The following is a 24,154-nucleotide window of genomic DNA, read 5'->3' as shown; positions in this document are numbered from 1 at the left end:
AGAAGGGGACAACAGAGAATGAGATGGTTGGATGGTATCACTGACTCGATCATGAGTTTGAGGAAGTTCCAGGAGTTGGTGATGGACAGGGAAGCCTGGCATGCTGCAGTCCATGGGGTTGCAAAGAGTTGGACACAACTGAGCTACTGAAGTGAACTGAGGCTTGGGAGAAAAATTTCCGAGCTATTCTAATTCCTACAAGTAAATCTGACCTTACTCAATTATGGGTAATATCCTTTAGTAATTACAGAATACAACTATGCCTAGTTGTTTACAAATATCTATGGCTGCTGTTATGCTACAATGACAGATTAAGTATTGCAAGACACCTTAAAATTATTGTTGTTGCTTAGTCATTAAGTTTTGTCTGACTCTTTGTGACCCCATGGACTGTAGCATGCTAGTCTCCTTTGTTGTTGGGATTTTCCAAGCAAAAATACTGGAGTGGGTTGCCATTACCTCCTCCAGGGGAACTTCTGGACACAGCCATTGAACCCATGTCTCCTGTGTCTCCTGCACTGCAGGTGGATTCTTAACCATCAGAGCCTTCGGGGAAGCCCACACTTTATAATAGGGAAACATAAAATGTTTACTATTTAACTCTATATAAAAAAGTTTGCTGATTTAAAGATTGGAAAGAGGCTCAAAGATTGACCCTTGATGGGATTGGAAAAGACCCTGATGCTGGGAAAGATTAAGGGCAAGAGGAGAAGGGGGTGACAGAGGATGAGATGGTTGGATAGCATCATCAACTCAATGGACATGAGTTTGAGCAAACTCTGAGAGACAGCGAAGGACAGGGAAGACCGGCGTGCTGCAGTTCATGGGGTTGCAAAGAATCAGACATGACTGAGCAACAACAAAAATTGGCTACTATGATTAGAAGAAAGAGGAAAGTTAGTGGTATTAAGGGAGACCTTTCAGAGTTTATGACTTGAAATGGTAATGATATCACTGGTGTGGCTATACATCGTAGTTCCTAAGTGGCATAGGGTAAATTGATGTAAGGATGTGAAGATGTATAAACGTACGTCTCCATCCATGTAAATAATGGGACCTATCCTGCCAATTTGGGCTACTTATGTAATTATACTTTTTGATCTTGTTTCAATTAGTTTCTGTAGCCTACAATGCCCTACTAGTAGTAGGTGCACAATCTCTCTCAAGACCTTTCCACCACCTCATATTAGGCAAAGATCCCATCAGCTTACTCATGGCAGAGGGCAACAGTTCTTTGACTGATGAGGAGGGATCTTAACTGGCTTACCACTGCTCTTATTTCTTCCAGTCATGTAGAGGAACTTTTGGAGACCTCCTTCACAGTCAGTGGGTAACGTTTGTTAACATCACTGGCATAATATGGTCTTAAGATCCCAAGTTATATTTTATTTTACCTTCCATGTAAGTTCAACTTAAGTTCTGTCACTTTTTCTGGCAGTTGGTCTGGAAGAGACGGCATTAGCAGTAAACTGGGCTAAAATCTATTCCAACCAACAAACTTGTAGGTTGTTTCTTGAATTTAAGGTAAGCCACCTGTCTAGTTTCTTCTGCTCATTAACAAAAATTTTGTATCAGAGACTCATTGTAATTTCATGCATAGTACCTTGGCCAGAATGTCCCCAGAGCCATTATGCAAATAGGTTATTTCTCTAACCCTGAGCTCTTCACAGAGGTGGGTCTTGCCAAATCACATAGGGGAAAAAATCTTGTTACACCCTAATCCCAGGACTATGAGTTTCTTATTGCCCCATATTTGCATAACTAAAAGGGTGACACAAATGATCCAGAGCAGGACAAAGAAGACCTGCGCCAGAATGACCTTCCACTTCTGCAGATTCAAAGAGCAGCTGGCAGCCTCTCTGGGCAACAGAGAAATTTTAAAAAAAAAATTTAACACAGTGAAAAATATACTTTCTGGTGTTCATGTACATATGTGTGTGTATATATATATGTGTGTGTGTGTGTCTGTGTGTTTATATGAGAGTGTGCATTTGTGTGTATATGTCTCTCATATGGACATATATGTTATATGTAAACATTGTGTGTGTTCTGTTATATATGTACATAAAAAGATGTATTTAGATACAGATATACATTGATAAAAATAACTTGAAATATATGTTTTTTAACAATTTGATTAGGTAACTCAAACAGTACTTAAAAGTTTACAATGGAAAAAAATGCAGTACCTTTATACACATCTGTCTAATCCCCAGCTCTGTTCTTTCAGTTCTTAATGTGAATTTTTGCTTCTGTATTAGTGAATAATAAATTTGAAATTAATTTTTGATTTATCAATTTAAAAAATAATCTATTAATTTTACCTTTTCATAGTTAACACCATTTTATTTTATTTTTTCTTCCTTTATTCTTCTTACTATAATTTGGGATTCTCTAAAGTCAATGTTTACATGTTTGGGGCAATGTAAGAGCTGTACATTCCCAAATGGAGAATTATAAACTTTTCAGAACTTGTATTGGATTAATAATGGCATTTTACAACTTTGCATGGCTTTATGTGTATCTGATTTTTAAAAATGCACCACTAGATGTTTCAAATGACCAACATAACTTGTGAAAGCACAGCATATTGGCTAATCAGCCAGCTATATTTTTGTCTCTGAACTCTCTCTCATTGCTACCGCATCTAACCTGGCCACATTGTTTTCTAAATTCAGACCAGAATTCTTGTCTTGACACTTCCTTTCTCTTTGCTCCGTGTTTGCTTTTCTGTTTCTTGAAACTGGTGTCTTTCTCTATGGTTAATTCTCATTTTCTTAAGGCAGTTTCTATAGTACTTGCTAAGAAAAAGAGACAACTTGCATTTTTTAAAAAGTCTTAATTCTTACCTTACACTTAATTATGATGTAACTAAATTTAAATTCTGAGTTAAAATGCTTTTCTATCATAATTTTGAGGCTATTTCTTTATAGAAAACTAGCAATAATGTTACATTTGAGAAATCTGATGCCATTTTTCTCTTTTTTTCCTTTTCTATGCCTGTGACCTCTGGTTTTCTCCCCACCTCTCTTTTTCTTTCTCTCTCTCTTTCTCTCACCCAGAGAATCTCTTATTTTAATCTTTCCTTTGCTTTCTCCTCCACTTCCTCCACCTCCGGATGCTTTATGTATATTCTCTCATTTTATTACTAAAAACTTATAAACACGTATGAAAATAGAAAGAATAATATAATAAGCCCTTATATCCCTTCCATAACCTTCTCCCAGCTTCACCAATTATCACATAAAGTCAGTTTTCATCCTTCCATATTTCCCTCTATACTGTATATCTACCATCTACACTGATTTATTTTTGAGAAAAATATTTTATCATTTCACTCATTAGTGTATATTTCTAAAGTACAAGGAGTCTTTTTCCCTTTTTGCTTTTCTAGAAAGAAGATAGAAGTCTGAAGATCCAACAATTTAGTATTTACACATTCAATTAATCCCTTTAATAAGATCAGAATGTATTTTGCTTTTATGTAGATTAAACCTGAAGGAAGGTAGGGCTAGGCACATCTGGAATCTTCAAATATCTTCAGGGACCCAAGACTCAGTCAGTGTCTTTCCCTGTCCCTTCCACCCAGCCTAGAGGTTCAGGCAGTTTCTGCAAGAGCTGACTGCTTCATGTGCCTCTCTGCATTTTTCTTAGGCATAGGACTTATCCCCATGGTCCAGGATGGTTGGTACAAAACCTAAATTCATGCTTTATTCTAAGTTGGAGGATGGAGAGGAAGGAAGAAGAGTATAACATTTCCCTTTTGAAGACACTTCTCAGAAATACAGCAAACATTTCTGTTACGTTTCATAAACTAAACATAACAAGTTAACCAGAACAAACTTCAGGAGAAGCTGGGAATTAGACAAAGAATCTGCCTGCCAGATTCCAATCCCTGGGTTGGGAACATCGCCTAGAGTAGGAAATGGCAACCCACTCAGTATTCTTGCTGGGAAAATTTCATGGACAGAGGAGCCAGTGGGCTACAGTCCATGGGGTCACAGAGTAGGACACAACTGAGCATGCCACATCACACCATGCCAGAAACATAGATACACAGATGATAAATAGCCACATAGATACTTAAGGTAGATAAGCACATAGATACCTTTATATATAGAGAAGTACCTACATATTTATATGTACTATGCCTAGGTTTAATATGTATATAGCTGAATGATCAAAAAGCCATTAATTGGAATTAAATTAAATGGATTTTTCTACATGCTTAAAAATTGTATTTTCAACATTTTTAAAAATAATCTCTAAATATTAAGATAATAAAATCAACCTATGATAAGTGATTTCTTGTGTGTTCTTTTCTTTCAAAAAGGTATTGCAATACCAGATGCATAGCTGTAAAATGCTTTGAGTATGAAGGCTGTTAATTAAATCTATTTCCTCACTTGCCTACATTCTCACCATTTATGCTAACTGGTACCAACTGTCTATTGAGATAATAATCTTAGTTGAATGTTTATGGTAATATTTTGAATGTACAAATTAAATACATATTTTAATAGGACATTTTGGGATTGTTCTCAATGTGTGAAAGATGTCAATCGACACCAATAAAATCTCAGTGTCTTTGCTCAAGCTTTTATGGATCCTGACTCAAAAATTTCAGAATCCTCAATTTTAGGATACTTCTCAGAAGACACAAGGGAAAATGTTTGGCCCACATTTGTCTTTCTAATTTGGCATTTTAGTCCCAGAGCCTCAAAGCACTGAACATAACTTGAAATTATTCTTGATCACTCAAGAATGCTTGCTAACAATTGCACAGCAGTTGGAAATAGGGTAGTTCTTTAAAGCTAATATCTGTCTTTTTGGGGGAAAAAAAGAAGATAGAGAGAGCTGCAATGCAATTTCAGAAGAAAATAAAACTGATGCTTAGCTTCTGGACTCACACTAAGAAAAGAATTTCCACAAAAAAATTGATTCTTTTGAATTTAGGGCATTTTTTATTATGCTTATTGGATACACCTTATAAATAAGGTCCTGCCCAAATGGATTCAATTTTTTGTATGTTTATTTTATTTTTTTTTTAAATTTAATCAGTGTCAACTTTTCACAGATAGATTACAGTTCTCATATTTAATTGTAGATTGTGATGCTAGAAGAAAACAACAAGCCAAGGTGATAGAAATTATATGAACTATGTTACAAATAAATATCAAGCGTTAAAGTTCAACTTCTAAAGCTTAAAAAACCCTCCTCATTTTTATCAGCTATAAATTACAATCTCATATAACATAGAAAAGTTTTCTAAATTTAATATAATTTGTAAAAGTACTTTAAACATAAAGCAAGAAATAAAATGCTATACATTTACTTTTTAAAAACTTCTTTTATATCACCTACCCCCTCACCTCCCATTCATGTAGAGCCTCTCTTTATGAACATTTCACACCAGAGTGGAGCATTTGTTACTATTGATGAACCTACAATGAAACATTACCATCTCTACATTTTTGCCTTTTCCAGAATGTTATGTACTTGAAATCATACAGTATGTAGCCCTGGAAGATGGGCTTCTTTCAATTAGTAATATGCATTTAAGTTTCCTTTATGTCTTTCCATGGCTTGATAGCACATTTCTGTTGTATCACTGTCTAGATGTAACATAATTTATCTATCCATTCACCTACTGAAGTATATCTGGGTTGCTTCCATGTCTTGGCAATTATTAATAAAGGTGCTATAAACATATATACATATGCAGTTTCTTGTGTAGACAAATATTTTCCACTCCTTTGGTTAAATACAAGGGAGTGTGACTGTGGAATCATTGGATAAGAACATGTTTAGTTTTATAGGAAATTACCACACTGTCTTCCAAAGTGGTTGTACCATTTTGCATTCCCCCAGCAATGAAAGAGTTCCTGTTATTCCACATCTTCACCAGCATTTGGTGTTGTCAGTATTCCACATTTTGGTGGTTTTAATAGGTATGTATTTCATTTTTAAAATTTGTATTTCTCTGATAACAAATAATGTGGAACAGTTTTATACACTTACTTGCCATTTTAAATTTTTCTCTGGTGAAGTGTCAGAAAAAGTCTTTGGCTCACTTTTCAAGTTGAGTTAAATGTTCCTTATTATTGAGTTTTAAAGGTTTTTATATTTTGAATAACAGTACTTTATAAGATGTGATAAAATATTTTGTCCTAACCTGGAAGTTGTCTTCTCATTCTCCTGCTAATTTCTTTCACAGAGTAAAAGTTTCTAATTTTAATGAAGTGCAACTAATAAATTATTTTTTAACAGACCATGACTTTGCTGTTGTATCTAAGTAAATGCCATACGTAAAGTCTTCCAGTGTTTCTACTATATTACCTTATAAGAGTTTTAAATTAAGTGTGTGATTCATTTGGAGTAATTTTTTTTTGCAAAGGATGTAAGGTCTGCTTCTAGATTCATTTTTTATGGATGGATAATTCTTCCAATGTCATTTTTTGTAAAGATTATTTTTGCCCTATTCTATTTTTTTTTGCTCCTTTGTCCAAGATCAAGTGACAGTATTACATAGATCTATTTCTTGGCTTTCTATTCTCTTCCATTGACTTATTTGCCCCCACGTTTTTTGTTTTGGTCCATACAACATTGTTTAAATTATTGTAGCTTTCTAATATGTCTTGAATCCAGGTAGTTTTATCCTCCAACTATTTTCTTCTCCTTCATTATTGTGTTGGCTTTTCTGGGTCTTTTGCATCTCTATATAAAGTTTAGAATCAGTTTGCTGATGCCCATAGAATAACTTGCTTAAATTTTAATTAGTACTGTGTTGAATTTATATCAAATTGGGAAGAACTGACATCTTGAAAATATTTTGACTCTCTATCCATGAACATGAGATATCTCTCCATTTATTTAGTTCTTATTTGATTTTATTCACTGGAATTTTATTGTTTTCTCATGTAGATCTTATATTTTGTTAGAGCACACCTGCTGTTAGTGCTGCTACTGCTGCTGCTGCTAAGTCACTTCAGTCATGTCTGACTCTGTGTGACCCCATAGACAGCAGCCCACCAGGCTCCCCCGTCCCTGGGATTCTCCAGGCAAGAATGCTGGAGTGGGTTGCCATTTCCTTCTCCAATGCAAGAAAGTGAAAAAGTGAAAGTGAAGTCACTCAGTTGTGTCCGACTCTTCTCGACCCAATGGACTGCAACCTACCAGGCTCCTCCATCCATGGGATTTTCCAGGCAAGAGTACTGGAGTGGGTTGCCATTAATTATTTTATTTGGTGTGTGATAATGTAAATGGCATTTTTCTTTCAAATTCTACATTTTTCACTGTTGATATGACTTTTGTATATTAATTTGTATCCAAAAAACCGTGTTATAATCTGCTCATTAGTTCCAGACTTTTTTGCCAATTACTTTGGATTTTCTACATGGTCAACTCATCTGTGAACAAAAACATTTTTATTTCTTCCTTGACAAATTGTATACCTTTTATTTCCTTCTCTTGTCTTAGTGCATTAGCTTATATTTCAAAATTGATGTTGAAAAGACATAGTGAGAAAGGACATTATTGGCTTGTTCCTGATCTTAGTGTGAAAACTTGAATTTCCTCACTAGTAAGCATGATTTTATACATTTTCTTTTAATATCACACGGCACCATAGTTTATTGTTCACACTATGTTCTTTATAATTCTTGCTTTATCTTCATAAAGATATCTTTTTATCTATTTTATTGGGAAAGATAGTTGCTGCACATTTTCTCATACTTAGAATGTGATATGAAGCTATCTATTACTTTTTTGAAAAGTAGTCCTCGTTTCTCTATGGTTTAGTTCCTTTTTGATCATTTTAACAATTTAATGGACACTACTGTATATGTTGTGTTTATTCTGTAGCCTCCTGAAAGGATTGTTTCTTTTCTTTACTGTGTTCAACAAAATATAATCATGTCTTCAATTGATGGTACTCATAGAATATAATTAAAATACATGACCTCTATATAATTGTCACAAAAATATAATAATAACTGATATTATGTAACAGTTATGTTTTCTCAATATCATAAATAGTTCTTATATGTGCTAAGGCAGTTAAAGTTCCAAAAGACAGGCCTTGTCTAACTCAATGAAACTAAGCCATGCCCTGTGGGGCCACCCAAGTTGGGAGGGTCATGGCGGAGAGGTCTGACAGAATGTGGTCCACTGAGGAAGGTAATGGCAAATCACTCCAGTATTTTTGCCTTGAGAACCCCATGAACAGTATGAAAAGGCAAAATGATAGGATACTGAAAGAGGAACTACCCGGGTCAGTAGGTGCCTAATATGCAACTGGAGAACAGTGGAGAAATGACTTCAGAAAGAATGAAGGGATGGAGCCAAAGCAAAAACAATACCCAGTTGTGGATGTGACTGGTGATAGAAGCAAGGTCTGATGCTGTAGAGAGCAATAATACATAGGAAACTGGAATGTCAGGTCCATGAATCAAGGCCAATTGGATGTGGTCAAAAAGGAAATGGCAAGAATGAACGTCGACATTCTAGGAATCGGCAAACTAAAACAGACTGGAATGGGTGAATTTAACTCAGATGACCATTATATCTACTACTGTGGGCAGGAATTCCTTAGGAGAAATGGAGTAGCCATCATGGTCAACAAAAGAGTCCAAAATGCAGTACTTGGATGCAATCTCAAAAACGACAGAATGATCTCTGTTCATTTCCAAGGCAAACCATTCAATATCACAGTAATCCAAGCCTATGCCCCAACCAGTAATGCTGAAGAAACTGAAGTTGAATGGTTCTATGAAGACCTACAAGACCTTTTAGAACTAACACTCAAAAAAGATATCCTTTTCATTATAAGGGACTGCAATGAAAAAGTAAGAAGTCAAGAAACACCTGGAGTAACAGGCAAATTTGGTCTTGGAGTACGGAATGAAGCAGGGCAAAGGCTAATAGAGTTTTGCCAAGAAAATGCACTGGTCATAGCAAACACTCTCATCCAACAACACAAAAGAAGACTCTACACATGGACATCACCAGATGGTCAACACTGAAATCAGATTGATTATATTCTTTGCAGCCAAAGATGGAGAAGCTCTATACAGATAGCAAAAACAAGACTGGGAGCTGACTGTGGCTCAGATCATGAACTCCTTATTGCCAAATTTAGACTTAAATGAAGAAAGTGGGGAAAACCACTAGACCATTCAGGACTGACCTAAATCAGATCCCTTGTGATTATACAGTGGAAGTGAGAAATAGACTTAAGGGCCTAGATCTGATAGACAGAGTACCTGATTAACTATGGACAGAAGTTCATGGTATTGTACAGGAGACAGGGGTCAAGACCATCCCCATGGAAAAGAAATGCAAAAAAGCAAAATGGCTGTCTGGGGAGGCCTTACAAATAGCTGTGAAAAGAAGAGAGGTGAAAAGCAAAGGAGAAAAGGAAAGATATAAGCGTCTGAATGCAGAGTTCCAAAGAATAGCAAGGAGAGATAAGAAAGCCTTCCTGAGAGATCAGTGCAAAGAAATAGACAAAAACAACAGAATGGGAAAGACTAGAGATCTCTTCAAGAAAATTAGAGATACCAAGGGAACATTTCATGCAAAGATGGGCTCGATAAAGGACAGAAATGGTATGGACCTAACAGAAGCAGAAGGTATTAAGAAGAGGTGGCAAGAATACACAGAAGAACTGTACAAAAAAAAGCTTGAAGACCAAGATAATCACGATGGTGTGATCACTCCCCTAGAGCCAGACATCCTGGAATGTAAAGTCAGATGGGTCTTAGAAAACATCACTACGAACAAAGCTAGTGGAGGTGATGGAATTCCAGTTGAGCTGTTTCAAATCCTGAAAGATGATGCTGTGAAACTGCTGCACTCAATATGCCAACAAATTTGGAAAACTCAGCAGTGGTCACAGGACTGGAAAAGGTCAGTTTTCATTCCATTCTCAAAGAAAGGCAATGCCAAAGAATGCACAAACTACTGCACAATTGCACTCATCTCACACGCTAGTAAAGTAATGCCCAAAATTCTCCAAGCCAGGCTTCAGCAATATGTGAACCATGAACTTCCAGATGTTCAAGCTGGTTTTAGAAAAGGCAGAGGAACCAGAGATCAAATTGCCAACATCAGTTGGATCATCAAAAAAGCAAGAGAGTTCCAGAAAAACATCTATTTCTGCTTTATTGACCATGCCAAAGCCTTTGACTGTGTGGATCACAATAAACTGTGGAAAATTCTGAGAGAGATGGGAATACCAGACCACCTGACCTGCCTCTTTAGAAACCTGTATGCAGGTCAGGAAGTAACAGGTAGAACTGGACATGGAACAATAGACTGGTTCCAAATAGGAAAAGGAGTACGTCAAGGCTGTATATTGTCACCCTGCTTATTTAACTTCTATGCAGAGTACATCATGAGAAACGCTGGACTGGAAGAAGGACAAGCTGGAATCAAGATTGCTGGGAGAAATATAAATCACTTCAGATATGCAGATGACACTATACTTATGGCAGAAAGTGAAGTGGAACTAAAAAGCCTCTTGTTGAAAGTGAAAGAAGAGAGTGAAAAAGTTGGCTGAAATCTCAACATTCAGAAAACGAAGATCATGGCATCTGGTCCCATCACTTTATGGGAAATAGATGGGGAAACAGTGGAAGCAGTGTCAGACTTTATTTTGGGGGGCTCCAAAATCACTGCAGATGGTGATTGCAGCCATGAAAGTAAAAGACACTTACTCCTTGGAAGAAAAGTTATGACTAACCTAGATAGTATATTTAAAAGCAGAGATATGTCTTTGCCAACAAAGGTCATTTAGTCAAGGCTATGGTTTTTCCTGTGGTCATGTATGGATGTGAGAGTTGGACTGTGAAGAAAGCTGAGCACCAAAGAATTGGTGCTTTTGAACTGTGGTGTTGCAGAAGACTCTTGAGAGTCCCTTGGACTGCAAGGAGATCCAACCTGTCCATCCTAAAGGAGATCAGTTCTGGGTGTTCTTTGGAAGGACTGATGCTGAGGCTGAAGCTCCAATACTTTGGCCACCTCATGAGAAGAGTTGACTCATTGGAAAAGACTCTGATGCTGGGAGGGATTGGGGGCAGGAGGAGAAGGGGATGACAGAGGATGAGATGGCTGGATGGCATCACTGACTCGATGGACATGAGTTTGAATGAACTCCGGGAGCTGGTGATGGACAGGGAGGCCTGGCATGCTGTGATTCATGGGGCACAAAGAGTCAGACACGACTGAGTGACTGAACTGAACTGAATTATTTTTGTGTGTCTGATGGAATAATGGAATATCTTGTAGTCTTTGAAATTTTAAAAATGGTAAATTACTTGGTAGATTAATGATAAATTACTTGGTAGTTTCACAAAGTAATTTTAGATACCTGGGGCATAAGTTTCATATTCAAATAAGTTTAGAAAAACACTACATACTAAATCTTAGCATTGTTCTACCTATTTTTCACAAAGTACTTTTCAGTAATCAAAAACTCTGAAAACATATAGCACTATTTTATAATATATTTTCTTCATATCTTAATAAATATCTCTATGATCCTTGAATTGGGAAGGTGCTCTCCTGGGACATACCTGATATTTTCAAAGGTTTGACGCAAGTTAGAACTCTGTAACATGGTTTCTGATGCCATTTATTTAACCAATAACTAATATTTTGGTGTCTGGCCTTCATGATAAAAGAGTATACTATAACAATTCTATTAAGGTATACAAAATTAACATAATTTAAGCACAATTTTACATCATTGCCGATGACATCTTACTAACTTAATACACACTAGTCAAACCAGCACTATTAATACATGTAATTATTTCCTCTCTGCTTTCACCGTCACCACCAACAACCAAAGATATCTGAACAAACTTTAAAAATATGTTTTACAGTTAAAAACTGTGAAAAATATAAGTTTTAATAATTGATCAGATGTGTCTGACTCTTTGCAACTCCATGACTCTAGTCCACCAGGGTCCTCTGTCCACAGAATTTCCCAGGCAAATATCCTGGAGTGGAAGCCCTTCCCTTCTCCATGGGGGTCTTCTCAACGCAGGGTTTAACCCTGAGTCTTCTACATTGCAAGTGAATTTTTGCCATCTGATCTACCAGGGAAGCCCTTAGTTGTGACTAAAAAAAGGACATACATTGAAAAAAAAGAGGACCTAAAAGAAATTAAAATAGAGTAATGGTGATGAGAATATGTGTCCTTCTACACTGAGGAGCTGACTGTGGCTCAGATCATGAACTCCTAATAGCAAAATTCAGACTTAAAGTAATGAAAGTAGGGAAAATCACTAGGCCATTCAGGAATGACCTAAATCAAATCCATTATGATTATACAGAGGAAATGACAAATAGATTCAAGGGATTAGATTTGATAGACCGGGTTGCCCGAAGAACTATGGACAGAGATTTGTGACACTATCTAGGAGTCAGTGATCAAGACCATCCCCAAAAAAAGAAATGCAAAAAGGCAAAATGGTTGTCTGAGGAGGCCTTATAAATAGCTGAGAAAAGAAGGGAAGCTAAAGGCAAAGGAGAAAAGAAAATATATATCTATCTGAATTCAGACTTCCAAAGAATAGCAATAGGAAATAAGAAAGCCTTCCTCACTGATCGATGAAAAGAAATAGAGGAAAGAAATAGAATGGTAAAGACTAGAGATCTCTTCAAAAAATTAGAGATACCAAGGGAACATTTCATGCAAAGATGGGCAAAATAAAGGAAAGAAATGGTATGGACCTAACAGAAGCAGAAAGTATTAAGAAGAGGTGGCAAGAATACACAGGTGAACTATACAGAAGAGATCTTAATGACACAGAAAACCACAACGGTGTGATCACTCAGCTAGAGCCAGACATCCTGGAATGCGAAGTCAAGTGTGCCTTAGGAGGCATCACTATGAACAAAGCTAGTAGGGGTGATGGAATTCCAGTTGAGCTATTTCAAATCCTAAAAGATAATGCTTTCAAAGTGTTGTACTTAATATGCCAGCAAATTTGTAAAACTAGCAGTGGCCACAGGACTAGAAATGGTCAGAGTTCATTTCACAACCAAAGAAAGGCAACGCCAAAGAATGTTCAAACTACCACACAATTGCACTCATGTCACACACTAGCAAATTAATGCTCAAATGTCTCCAAGCAATGCTTCAACAGTACATGAACCATGAACTTCCAGATGTTCAACTGGATTTATAAAAGGTAGAAGAAAAATAGATCAAATTGCCAACATCTGTTGGATCATCAAAAAAGCAAGAGAGTTCCAGGAAAACATCTACTTTTGCTTTATTGACTATGCCAAAGCCTTTGACTGCATGGATCACAACAAACTGTGGAAAATTCTGAAAGAGATGAGAATACTAGTCAACCTTCTCTGCCTCCTGAGAAAACTGTATGCAGGTAAAGAAGCAACAGTTAGAACCAGACATGGAAAAACAGACTGGTTCCAAAATGGGAAAGGAGTATGTCAAGGCTGTATATTGTCACCCTGCTTATTTAACTTAAATGCAGAGTAAGTACATATGCAAAATGCTGGGCTGGATGAAGCACAAGCTGGAATCAAGTTTGTTGGGAGAAATATCAATAACCTCAGATATGCATAAGGCCAAAAGCGAAGAGGAACTAAAGAGCCTCTTGATGAAAGTGAAAGAGGAGAGTGAAAAAGCTGGTTTAAAACTCAAAATTCAAAAAAACAAAGATCATGGAATCCAGTCCCATCACTTCATGGCAAACAGATGGAGAAACAATGGAAACAGTGACAGACTTTATTTTCTTGCACTCCAAAATCACTGCAGATTGTAATTGCAGCCATAAAATTAAAAGACATTTGCTCGCAAGAAAAGCCACGACCAACCTAGACAGCATATTATAAAGCATAAACATTACCTTGCCGACAAAGGTCTCTCTAGTCAAAGCTATGTTTTTCCAGTAGTTGTGTATGGATGTGAGAGATGGGCTATGAAGAAAGCTGAGCACCAAAGAATTGATGCTTTTGAACTGTGGTGTTGAATGATGAACTAGCACTACAGAAATGGATTTTGAAATAGCATTAGCAGTTCACAAGAGGAAATATTTTAAGATAAATAAAATGATTCTAGTTATTTTTCTTACTTACATGTTCAATTCTTTAGCTTAGATTAAGAAACTGGTCTTTTTAAGGATATGTAAATATTATTCCCTTGCTTGGATATATTATCTAAATCTCTATGTGCACATAGCAATTATGCAGTTTTCTGCTTTTATTTTCCTGTATATAATGATTTTGTACAAATTTAAGAAATAAATGCAAAAATGTGAAATATACCAATATTTTTATCAGTGTAGTTCAAAATATAAGTTCAAGTTGAAAGTTGTTTTAAAATGCCTACTGGAAGTTTTCATAAGGAATTCAGTTTTTAAAAATTATTGGTTAGATAGTACATACTTTTGATTAATAAACTGCATGCTAAATAGGTAACCTACATTTCTCTCTTTAATCATGATTGATTATCTAAGTATATATAAATTTTATTTTCTTTTTAAAGAAAGCAAAAATAAAGGCTCTTGGACATCCCTGGAGGTCCACGGGTCAAACTTTCACTGCAGGGCTGCAGGGGTTCAATCTCAGGATACTAATATCTGGCATGTCAAGAAAAAATGAGGGCTCTTTGTAGATGGTAACTGCAGCCATGAAACTAAAAGACACTTTCCCCTTGGAAAGGAAGCCATGACAAACCTATACAGTGTATTAAAAAGCAGAGACATCAATTTGCCAACAGGGGTATGTATAGTCAAAGCTATGGTTTTTCCAATAGTCCTGTATGGGTGTGAGATTTGAACCATAAGGAAGGCTGAGCACTAAAGAATTGATGCCTTCGGATTGTGGGGTTGGAGAAGATTTGAGAGTCCCTTTGACTGCAAGATCAAATCTTTTTCCTTTGGCTGATTTTATTCTGTATCCTTTCTTTATAATATACAATAAGCAAGAGTAAATATATTTGAATGAGTTCTGGGATTCCTAGGAAATTATCACAACTAAAGGTATTTTGGGAAACCTCCCAAACTTGTAGTTTGTGTCACAAGAGAGAGTGGTCTTATGTGGGCTGTTCCTGCTAACTGTACACCGGCCAAAATTCTCACATGTAAAACTGACATTTAAGGAAATGCATAGTTGAATAGGCTAGAGTATGCTGCATTAATAATCAGTGCAGATTCTCAGTGGCTTACAACATATAAAGTTAGTTCTCATTCAGGCTAATGCACAAAGGTCTACTCAAGGATATAGTCATTAGATACCCAACATGACAAAATCTTACCATCTTGAACAACACCATTTGGATCTCTAGTCATCCATTATAATCAAACATGTTAAAAAAAATTGCTCAGCATCAACAGTCAACGGGTGCTATAAGATATATATTTGTTATTGTTTTTATTTAGTTGCTAAGTTGTGTCCTACTCTTTTGTGACCCCATGGACTGCAGCCCTTGGGGCTCCTCTGTCCCTGGGATTTCCCAGGCAATAATACTGAGGTGGGTTTCTATTTCCTTCTCCAGGGGATCTTCTCAACCCAGGAATCAAACCTACATCTCCAACTTGTCCGGTGGATTCTTTACCACTAAGCCATCTGGGACTGAGACCAAAATGTTTTTCTTTACCTATTTTATTTTACCAGAGATATCGAAAACAAATTTTTCTTACCAACTATCACTACAAAATAGCTGTGCAGTGCAAGATATGGAAGCTAAAAATGATAAACATCTCCCAAAGTATAATGACACGAGCATTCACACCTAATTTGGGTATTCCAAGAAAATCCATTGCAAAGTACCCAAGGAAGCATTTTGGGACCTCCTGGAAGAGAAAATGGAATCTTGGCAGTAGTAATGATTGCGATCATCAGAAGAGAATGGGGTTGGGTTAGAAAGAATTATACAAAAAGCAAGCATGCATTTTGCTGGTTTTCTGGGTTATTATCAATTTCTTGTTTTTCTCCCTGTTTCTGAAGTGAATACCTATAAATCATTATTGTAATACCACATTGTTTCATGTATTCTGATAATCAGTCCCAGGGCACAAATGATGAACTTTGGGGAAAGGTGCAAAGTCTCACTCATGAAAGCCTGAAACTGGAGAGGTCTAGTAAACTTACATGTTTTGATTATTCTTTTTACCCTTTACATTATTCTGTGTTGCCTTCATCCTGAATGGTAGCGGTGAGGTAAGTGCAAAAAAGACCATGGGAGTATTTGACAAATACTTTTGCTGTTGGACTGTGAGTATTGTGAGGGCAAAACAATGTATAAATTGTTTACCATTTTACCTGTAATGTCTAATGAATGTTGATCATGATGCTAATGCTCAATGAATATTTTATGACTCAATAATTTAAAAATGAATGTTTACATAAAGTTTTAAAATTTAGCTGCTGCTAAGTCACTTCAGTCATGTCCGACTCTGTACGACCCCATAGACAGCAGCCCGCCAGGCTCTCCCATCCCTGGGATTCTCCAGGCAAGAACACTGGAGTGGGTTGCCATTTCCTTCTCCAATGCATGAAAGTGAATGTGAAGTCGCTCAGTCATGCCCAACTCTCAGCGACCCCATGGACTGCAGCCCACCAGGCTCCTCCATCCATGGGATTTTCCAGGAAAGAGTACTAGAGTGGGGTGCCATTGGGATGAATAAATGGCACATGTTTCAGATTAGGTGAATTTTATATCTTTTAAAAATAGATTATAGAAAGGTGCTCTCAAATAAACTCAGATTTATTGAATCTTTTAAATAAAAGAAATTGCATTTAAACTTGCATGCTTATATAATGTGATGACTGCAAAATACAAAAAAATATGAAATACTGACTTTCAGATTCATGTTTTTACCAATTAAAGAGATTCATCAGGCATATTACAATGCTTAATTATGCATTTGAATAGTTCATTGGGGAGCAAATTATAATGTTTTCCAACATAATTGTCTGAGTATAAAAATTTGAATTGTTAGGTAAGCTATTTTATGAAAGGTTCTTCAGAAAGCCTCCACCCAAAATAATTTTCTCTGAAAGTGTCTATCAAAAACAATTTTCTACTTTTCATAAGGCTTACATCTCACTTTTAATGCTCCCTGATACATGGAAGACTAGAAAAATAAGCATAAGTGAAATATACATATCCTCAATGTACTTTTAGCAATTAGCTTCAAACTCTTCCACTGCCAATTTTTATGAGCAATTCTTGCAAGTAATAATATCTACTGATTTAAGGCTTCACACCTTTCCTTTTCCCTGCCAATCTCACTAACAAGCAGAGAGTAAAAATACTAACAAGGTGATAACTGTCCGAAAGGTGGACTGTAGGATGAAGAAGAAGGGGAAGCAAAAATCTCGAATAATTGACAGCCTGCATAATCAGCCCCCAACATAATTACAATCTCACTGTATTCTACATATAATTTATAAAAGAGTCACATTATTATGAATAGAGTTGGTTTAGGTATAAAAATGAATATTGGCATGTTACAATTGCAATAGTTTTGTGTTTTCAAGAGCAATTGTTTCTGTATCATTTGAATATTAATTTTTTTCTCCCAAAAGAATTAGTGTCCACTGGACTGTTGTATAAAAGTTAAGCTAAGGTAATCTGTAATTCTTTTCTTGCATTTAACAAGAAGCAAATGAAAGATATTTAACAATCTTGCTATTTTGGCAGAAACTCAAAACAAACATATGTAACAGTTTTCAAGAGAAATATCAAGCAGGCAGTGCCAAATCAAGGCATTATATTTAGTTTGCTGTAAATAATATGGTGTTTGCACATACTCATTCTGAGATTGGTCCTGTGTACCTTCTAAAATTAGAAGAATACAGGACAATACCTTTTTGGGAACTTAGTTGTAACATTTTCTGGTTGAAAGTTATGGTCAAGGCAACTGTAGATAAAGAACCTAGCCTTTCATATTAGAGCTCACTGGATACAAGGATGCATGGATAAAAGTACTTAAATTATTGAGAAAATTTATCCATGATATAAATATGTTAAAATTACAGTGCCTTAAAAATATTCTGTTCTTATGCTTATCCAAGATATCCTCTGTGGTATATTTGTGACAAAGAACATTGTATATATAAAATGAAAGACCCATTTGTTCAACAGGAGAATCTGCTACCAAAAAAAGAAAAGATAAAATAGAATAAAATTATAAGAATTTCTTTCTTCTGCCCATGAGATTTTAATTTATTAAATGTTTGGTTATTTATTTCATACATGAATAGAGGTGAACTTTTAGGTTTTGGAGGAGTCCATACATGTAGATTTTTTCTAATGATTTTGTATTCACTCTCATAGAAATTCCTCAAATTAATGCAATGATTTAAGACTGGAGTACACTGAAAACAAACTAAGAAAAGACAACCAAATACAGGGCTTAAGGTTGAATCTTCAGGAATTATTTCACAGACTAGCCAAATGTATGCACAACATCCATGCAAAATTAATTCACTTGTAGAGATAACACAAAACTCATTGGAGAAAAAATAATGACAAAACTGAAAGCTTTATGGTGATGAGAGATTTCTTCACTTTGCTAAGCAATCTCTTGCACTGAATGAAAGGCATTTTAAAAATATTACTAGTAATAGTGCATCATTCTCCAACCCCTGCCCTCCTCTGCCACACACACATTATTTTTTCTAAATCCATCACCTCTCTTAGGTGAAAGCACCTAGCAGAATATCTTTGATATGACATAATATCAGTAAGTTTCAGTTGCCTTCTTTTCATCGGTTGTGCCCAAAACACAACATGTATATTGTGCTACTTTTTAAAATGAAAATGGCCAAACAAGCACATTGAGAGCAAAGTTGTTATGATAGAAAGTTGTCATTGTTAGTTGCCCAGCATCTGAATTACCTTGCTAGTGTAGCAATACGTCAAAGTGGAAACTTCGGTAGTGAAGGACCTAAGCTACTCCATTTTGTTAACAGAAAAACTCCATTTTGTAAGGTTCCAGGAAAAGAGCCTTTGGAAATCCCCTGACCTCAGCCCACCACCCTCGAGCCAATCAGACCCCAGACCAAAATCTCCTGACTTAACGTAGTCTATCTAGGTAATGGGAACCAATCAGAACCCAGGGCCAGCCTGGGGGAAATAAAAACCAATCAGAAACCAACACCTAACCCTTCCACAGAAGGTAACCAATTAGATGTCTCCGAATTTGGAAACTCCCGTTTTTCAAATTTCTCCCGCGAGAATACCCTATATAAGCAATGTAACCCAGAACTCGGGGCTCCTCCCTTTAGCCACTGTGTCAGTATCAGTGGGAGCCCCAGCTAGAGCTTGGTAATAAAAACTCTCTTGCTTTTGCATCGGATATGGGCTCCCTGGTGGTCACTGGGAGATTTCGCGACTTGGGCACATTTGGGGGCTCGTCCGGGATCTCCCACCCGCTCCTCGGGAAGACCAATGCGGAGAGTCATGTGCAGCCGGTAAGCTTTTTTCTGTCTTTCTTTTCACTCCTGGTAGGGCTTGGTTTCTGAGACCGGCATACGACTCAGGCGGACGTGCCAGAGAGTCACCGGTGGGGGTCGTTGGGAGACGTCCCTGACCCCGGCGTGGGGGGATGGAGTGCCCCTGTTCTCTGTAGACGATAGCGGGTCGCTCCCACTGAACGGCCAGAGGCCATCGTCATTCGGTTTTACCTCCGGACTCCCGGAGGTGTATTTCTCCTGCCTCTCTGTCTGTTTGTGTGGCTGTTCGTATTGTCTGTGTTAATTTACCAACATCTGACTAATCCCGGGACGATGGGGCAACGCCATTCTAGCCCCACACCTCTATCCTTGATTACTGATAATTTTAAGGAGGTCAAGATGCGCGCTCATGACCTCAGTGTAGAAATTAAAAGGAATAAATTAATCACTTTTTGCACTGCAGAATGGCCGACTTTCCATGTAGGCTGACCCTCAGAAGGCACCTTCAATTTGGGAACTGTATACTGAGTCCAGGATATCATCTTCCGACCGCGGATCGGACACCCTGACCAAGTTCCCTATATCATAGTATGGGAAAATATCATATTGCGCCCCCCTTCCTGGGTAAAACCTTTTTTGCCTCAACAGGGATTTTCTACCGCTCAGGTGTTGGTGACACGTGTAGGAAAGAACCTGAAGAATCCCAAGGAATCTGAACCAACGGCGCCGCTATACCCTATCTTGCAGGGGGGAACAGAAGAAGAACTTCTCTTTCCTCCCCGTTACCAGCCCCCCGAACCGCCACCGGCCTCCTCCATTCCTTCACCCAGGGACGAAACACAGGGTGGGGGGAGGGCTGCACAAAATACTCGCCATCGGCGAGCCAGGTCCCCGGAGGGGCCAGCAGACTCAACTGTTGTCCTCCCCTTATGAGTGGCCCGCCCCCCCTCCCCCAAAAGAGGCAGGAAACCAACCTCATCAATACTGGCCCTTCTCTACTAGTGACCTATATAACTGGAGATCCCAGAATGCTAAGTTCTCAGACAACCCTAGAGACCTAACTAACCTTCTAAAGACTGTGCTCTTTACTCATCAGCCCACCTGGGATGACTGCCAACAGCTGCTCCAGATTCTCTTCACCACAGAAGAGAGAGAGAGAATACAGAATGAGGCCCATAAAAGGGTCCCCGGGGCAAACGGAGAACCCACCACTAATATAGATGAAATTAACACCTCTTTTCCTCTATCGCGACCTGACTGGGATTATAATACGGCACGAGGTAAGGAGAGGCTCCGGGTCTACCGCCAGACTCTTTTGGGGGGGGCTTAAGGCAGCTGCACAGAAACCTGCTAACCTCGCTAGAGTGGGAGATGTTCAGCAGGGCCCCACTGAGAGTCCAGCAGCCTTCCTAGAGAGGCTAATGGAGCCCTTTAGACAATACACCCCCATGGATCCAAAAGCAGAAGGCACTCAGGCTGCTTTGATAATGCATTTTGTCAACCAGGCGGCTCCCGACATTAGGAAGAAGTTACAAAAACTTGAACGCCTGGGTGAAAAGAGTATCCAGGATTTAATAACAGTAGCAGAAACCCGAGAAACCCCCGAGGAAAAGCAAGCCAAAGCGGCAGATAGCCAAACCCGTAACATGGCATGCATCCTGCTGGCTGCAACAGTTCCTGACTCGGGAGAGAGGGAGTGCCAGTTGCACCACCTGGCTGCTGAAGGTAAGAACCATCCCCATATGCGACCAGCATTAGGAAAAAACCAATGTGCATGTTGTAAAGAGGAAGGACATTGGGCCAAGCAATGCCCTAAGAAAAAGAAGGGACCACGAAAGACCCCCATCCTGGCTGTCGAAGAACTGAGCGATTAGGGAGGATGGGTTCGGTGCCCCTCCCCGAACCCAGGGTAACCCTAAGAGTGGAGGGGACCCCAGTTGACTTCCTTGTTGATACAGGGGCTCAATATTCGGCTTTGCTAGAGCCCCAGGGAAAACTGGCCGGAAAGACCTCTTGGGTGCAGGGGGCTACTGGAATGAAACAATACCAATGGACTACCTGAAGATCAGTGGACTTGGGTGCGGGCCGGGTATCCCACTCTTTTGTGGTCATTCCAGAATGCCCCTTCCCTCTGTTGGGAAGAGACCTGTTGACCAAAATGGGGGCCCAGATTCATTTCCTCCCAGGGGAAACCAAAATACTCGACCAGTCGGGCAGACCGGTCCAAGTACTGACTATTCAATTAGAAGATGAATATCGGCTGCACCAGAAACCTATATCACCTCCGGTAGACTTGAAAATGGCTAGATGAACTCCCCGAGGCGTGGGCCGAGACAAGGGGAACCGGTTTTGCCGAACACCACCCTCCTGTATATGTAGATCTTAAGCCAGCGGCTGACCCCGTCCGGATCTGACAATACCCCATGACCCTGGAGGCCCGACAGGGGATCACCCCCCATATCCGCAGGCTCCTAGCCCAGAAAATCTTGAGACCCTGCCAGTCGGCGTGAAACACCCCCTTGCTCCCTGTCAAAAAAATGAATTCTTGTGACTATCGGCCAGTGCAGGATTTACGAGAAGTCAACCGCCGAATTTTAGATATTCACCCTACAGTGCCGAACCCATTCAACCTCCTGAGCTCTCTCCCACTGGACCATCACTGGTATACGGTCTTAGATTTAAAGGATGCTTTCTTCAGCCTCCCCCTGGCGTCCAAGAGCCAGGACCTTTTTGCCTTTGAATGGTCTGACCCGGAAGAAGGAATCAACGGCCAGCTGACCTGGACCTGGCTGCCACAGGGATTTAAGAATTCTCCCACCATCTTCGATGAGGCCCTCCATGAGGATCTGGGTGAGTTCAGACAACAACACCCCCAACTAACCTTGTTACAATATGTAGATGACCTCTTAATTGCAGCAAAGGACCAACAGACTTGCCTTATGGGCACCCGAAAACTATTGCGGACCCTTGGAAAATTAGGGTACCGAGCCTCAGCCAAAAAGGCTCAGATATGCCAACCAGAGGTCACCTACTTAGGGTATGTATTAAAGGAGGGACAGAGATGGCTGTCAGAGGCACGAAAGGAGACAGTACTCAAAATCCCTACCCCAGATTCACCTTGAGGGGTGAGAGAATTTTGGGGGTCCGCTGGGTTCTGCCGTCTTTGGATCCCAAATTATGCAGAACTGGCTAAACCCTTATATGAAGCCACAAAAAGTACCACCCCTTTCAGTTGGACGGAGCAGATGGAGACCGCTTTCAAGACTATTAAAAAGGCCCTGTTGTCAGCCCCCGCCCTAGGGTTGCCTGACGTTACAAAACCCTTTCTCCTGTACGTAGATGAAAAACAAGGAGTGGCAAAGGGGGTACTGGTGCAACACCGGGGACCTTGGAAGCGGCCGGTGGCTTACTTGTCTAAATGCCTAGACCCCGTGGCGTCAGGCTGGCCCCCATGCCTCTGCATGATTGTGGCAGTGGGCCTAATGGTCAAGGGTGCAGATAAACTGACGCTGGGGCAAGAGTTGCACATCACCACCCCCCACGCCATTGAGGGCGTCCTAAAACAACCCCCAGATAGGTGGATCAGCAACGCTCGGCTGACCCACTACCAGGGACTGCTGCTAAACCCCTCCAGAATCATCTTTCTGCAGCCTACTGCTCTCAATCCAGCTACACTGCTTCCTAAACCAGATTTGGAAGCCCTGATCCATGACTGCAGCGACATACTAGCCCAAGTACATGGAACGCGAGAGGACGTGCAAGATCACCCTCTAGTGGATGCTGAAGTTACCTGGTATACGGATGGAAGCAGTTTCGTCCGAGATGGGCTCAGGTTTGCAGGGGCAGCCGTAACCACAGAAACCCAAATTGTGTGGCCAGAAGCACTACCTCCGGGCACTTCGACTCAAAGGGCTGAACTAATCGCCCTAATAAAAGCCCTCTAGTTGGGAAAGGACAAAAAACTTAACATCATTACCGATAGCCGATACACCTTTGCTAATACCCATATACACGGAGCCATCTACAGAGAGAGAGGCCTCCTCACGGCCAAGGGTAAAACGATCAAAAATAAAGAAGAAAGAAAAACCCTCCTCGTGGCATTATGGCTGCCTAAAAAACTAGCCATAATACTGCCCAGGACATCAAAAGTCAGACACCCTGACCTCAAAGGGAAACAATTTGACAAACAGAGCAGCCCGAGATGAGGCCAGGGCACCATGATAGAAGCCACCCTTCAATTGCTCGACCCCGGGAGCCCTGTTCTGCCAGCTTTACCCAACTACTCACCAAGAGACTTAGACTGGATAAAAAGTTTGCCTATGACCCAACAACTGGCCGGGTGGTGGTGGGCAGCAGACAGCTCCCTGATCCTCCCGGAGGAACTAGGAAAGCAGGTGTTACTGAGGATGCATCACGCCACTTACCTAGGAACCCGCAAGATGCAGGACCTGATTAGACATGCCAGGATTTCCTTGAGAGACATCAGATCGATGATAGAAAATATCGTATCAACCTGCAAAGCCTGCCACCTCACCAACACTGCCCGTCACCCAGCCAACCACGGGTCTAGAGAACGCGGGAGTCGACCAGGAGCATACTGGGAGGTGGACTTCACGGAGGTAAAACTGGGTAAATATGGATACAAATATCTACTGGTATTCATAGATACCTTCTCAGGGTGCGTAGAAGCTTTCCCACCAAGAGAGAAACA

The 24,154-nt window shown here is 39.4% G+C and overlaps 1 protein-coding gene across 1 annotated transcript in view; it reads left to right on the top strand.

Moving 5' to 3' along the window:
* Window positions 1-223: 223 nt before the first annotated feature.
* Window positions 224-24,154, top strand: part of LOC120854147 — a 24,723-nt gene continuing 792 nt past the window's right edge. Inside the window, 9 exon segments of the mRNA XM_040227936.1 lie at window positions 224-227; window positions 1,439-1,524; window positions 19,499-19,692; window positions 20,233-20,761; window positions 20,763-21,312; window positions 21,315-21,741; window positions 21,743-23,572; window positions 23,574-23,649; window positions 23,823-24,121. Coding sequence (XP_040083870.1) covers window positions 224-227; window positions 1,439-1,524; window positions 19,499-19,692; window positions 20,233-20,761; window positions 20,763-21,312; window positions 21,315-21,741; window positions 21,743-23,572; window positions 23,574-23,649; window positions 23,823-24,121 — 3,995 coding nt within the window.

Source organism: Oryx dammah, unplaced genomic scaffold (assembly GCF_014754425.2).
Source record: "Oryx dammah isolate SB20612 unplaced genomic scaffold, SCBI_Odam_1.1 HiC_scaffold_27, whole genome shotgun sequence".
Lineage (NCBI taxonomy): Eukaryota > Metazoa > Chordata > Mammalia > Artiodactyla > Bovidae > Oryx > Oryx dammah.
The sequence above is the reverse complement of the archived record's forward strand: the minus strand, read 5'-3'. Positions and strand labels throughout refer to the sequence as shown.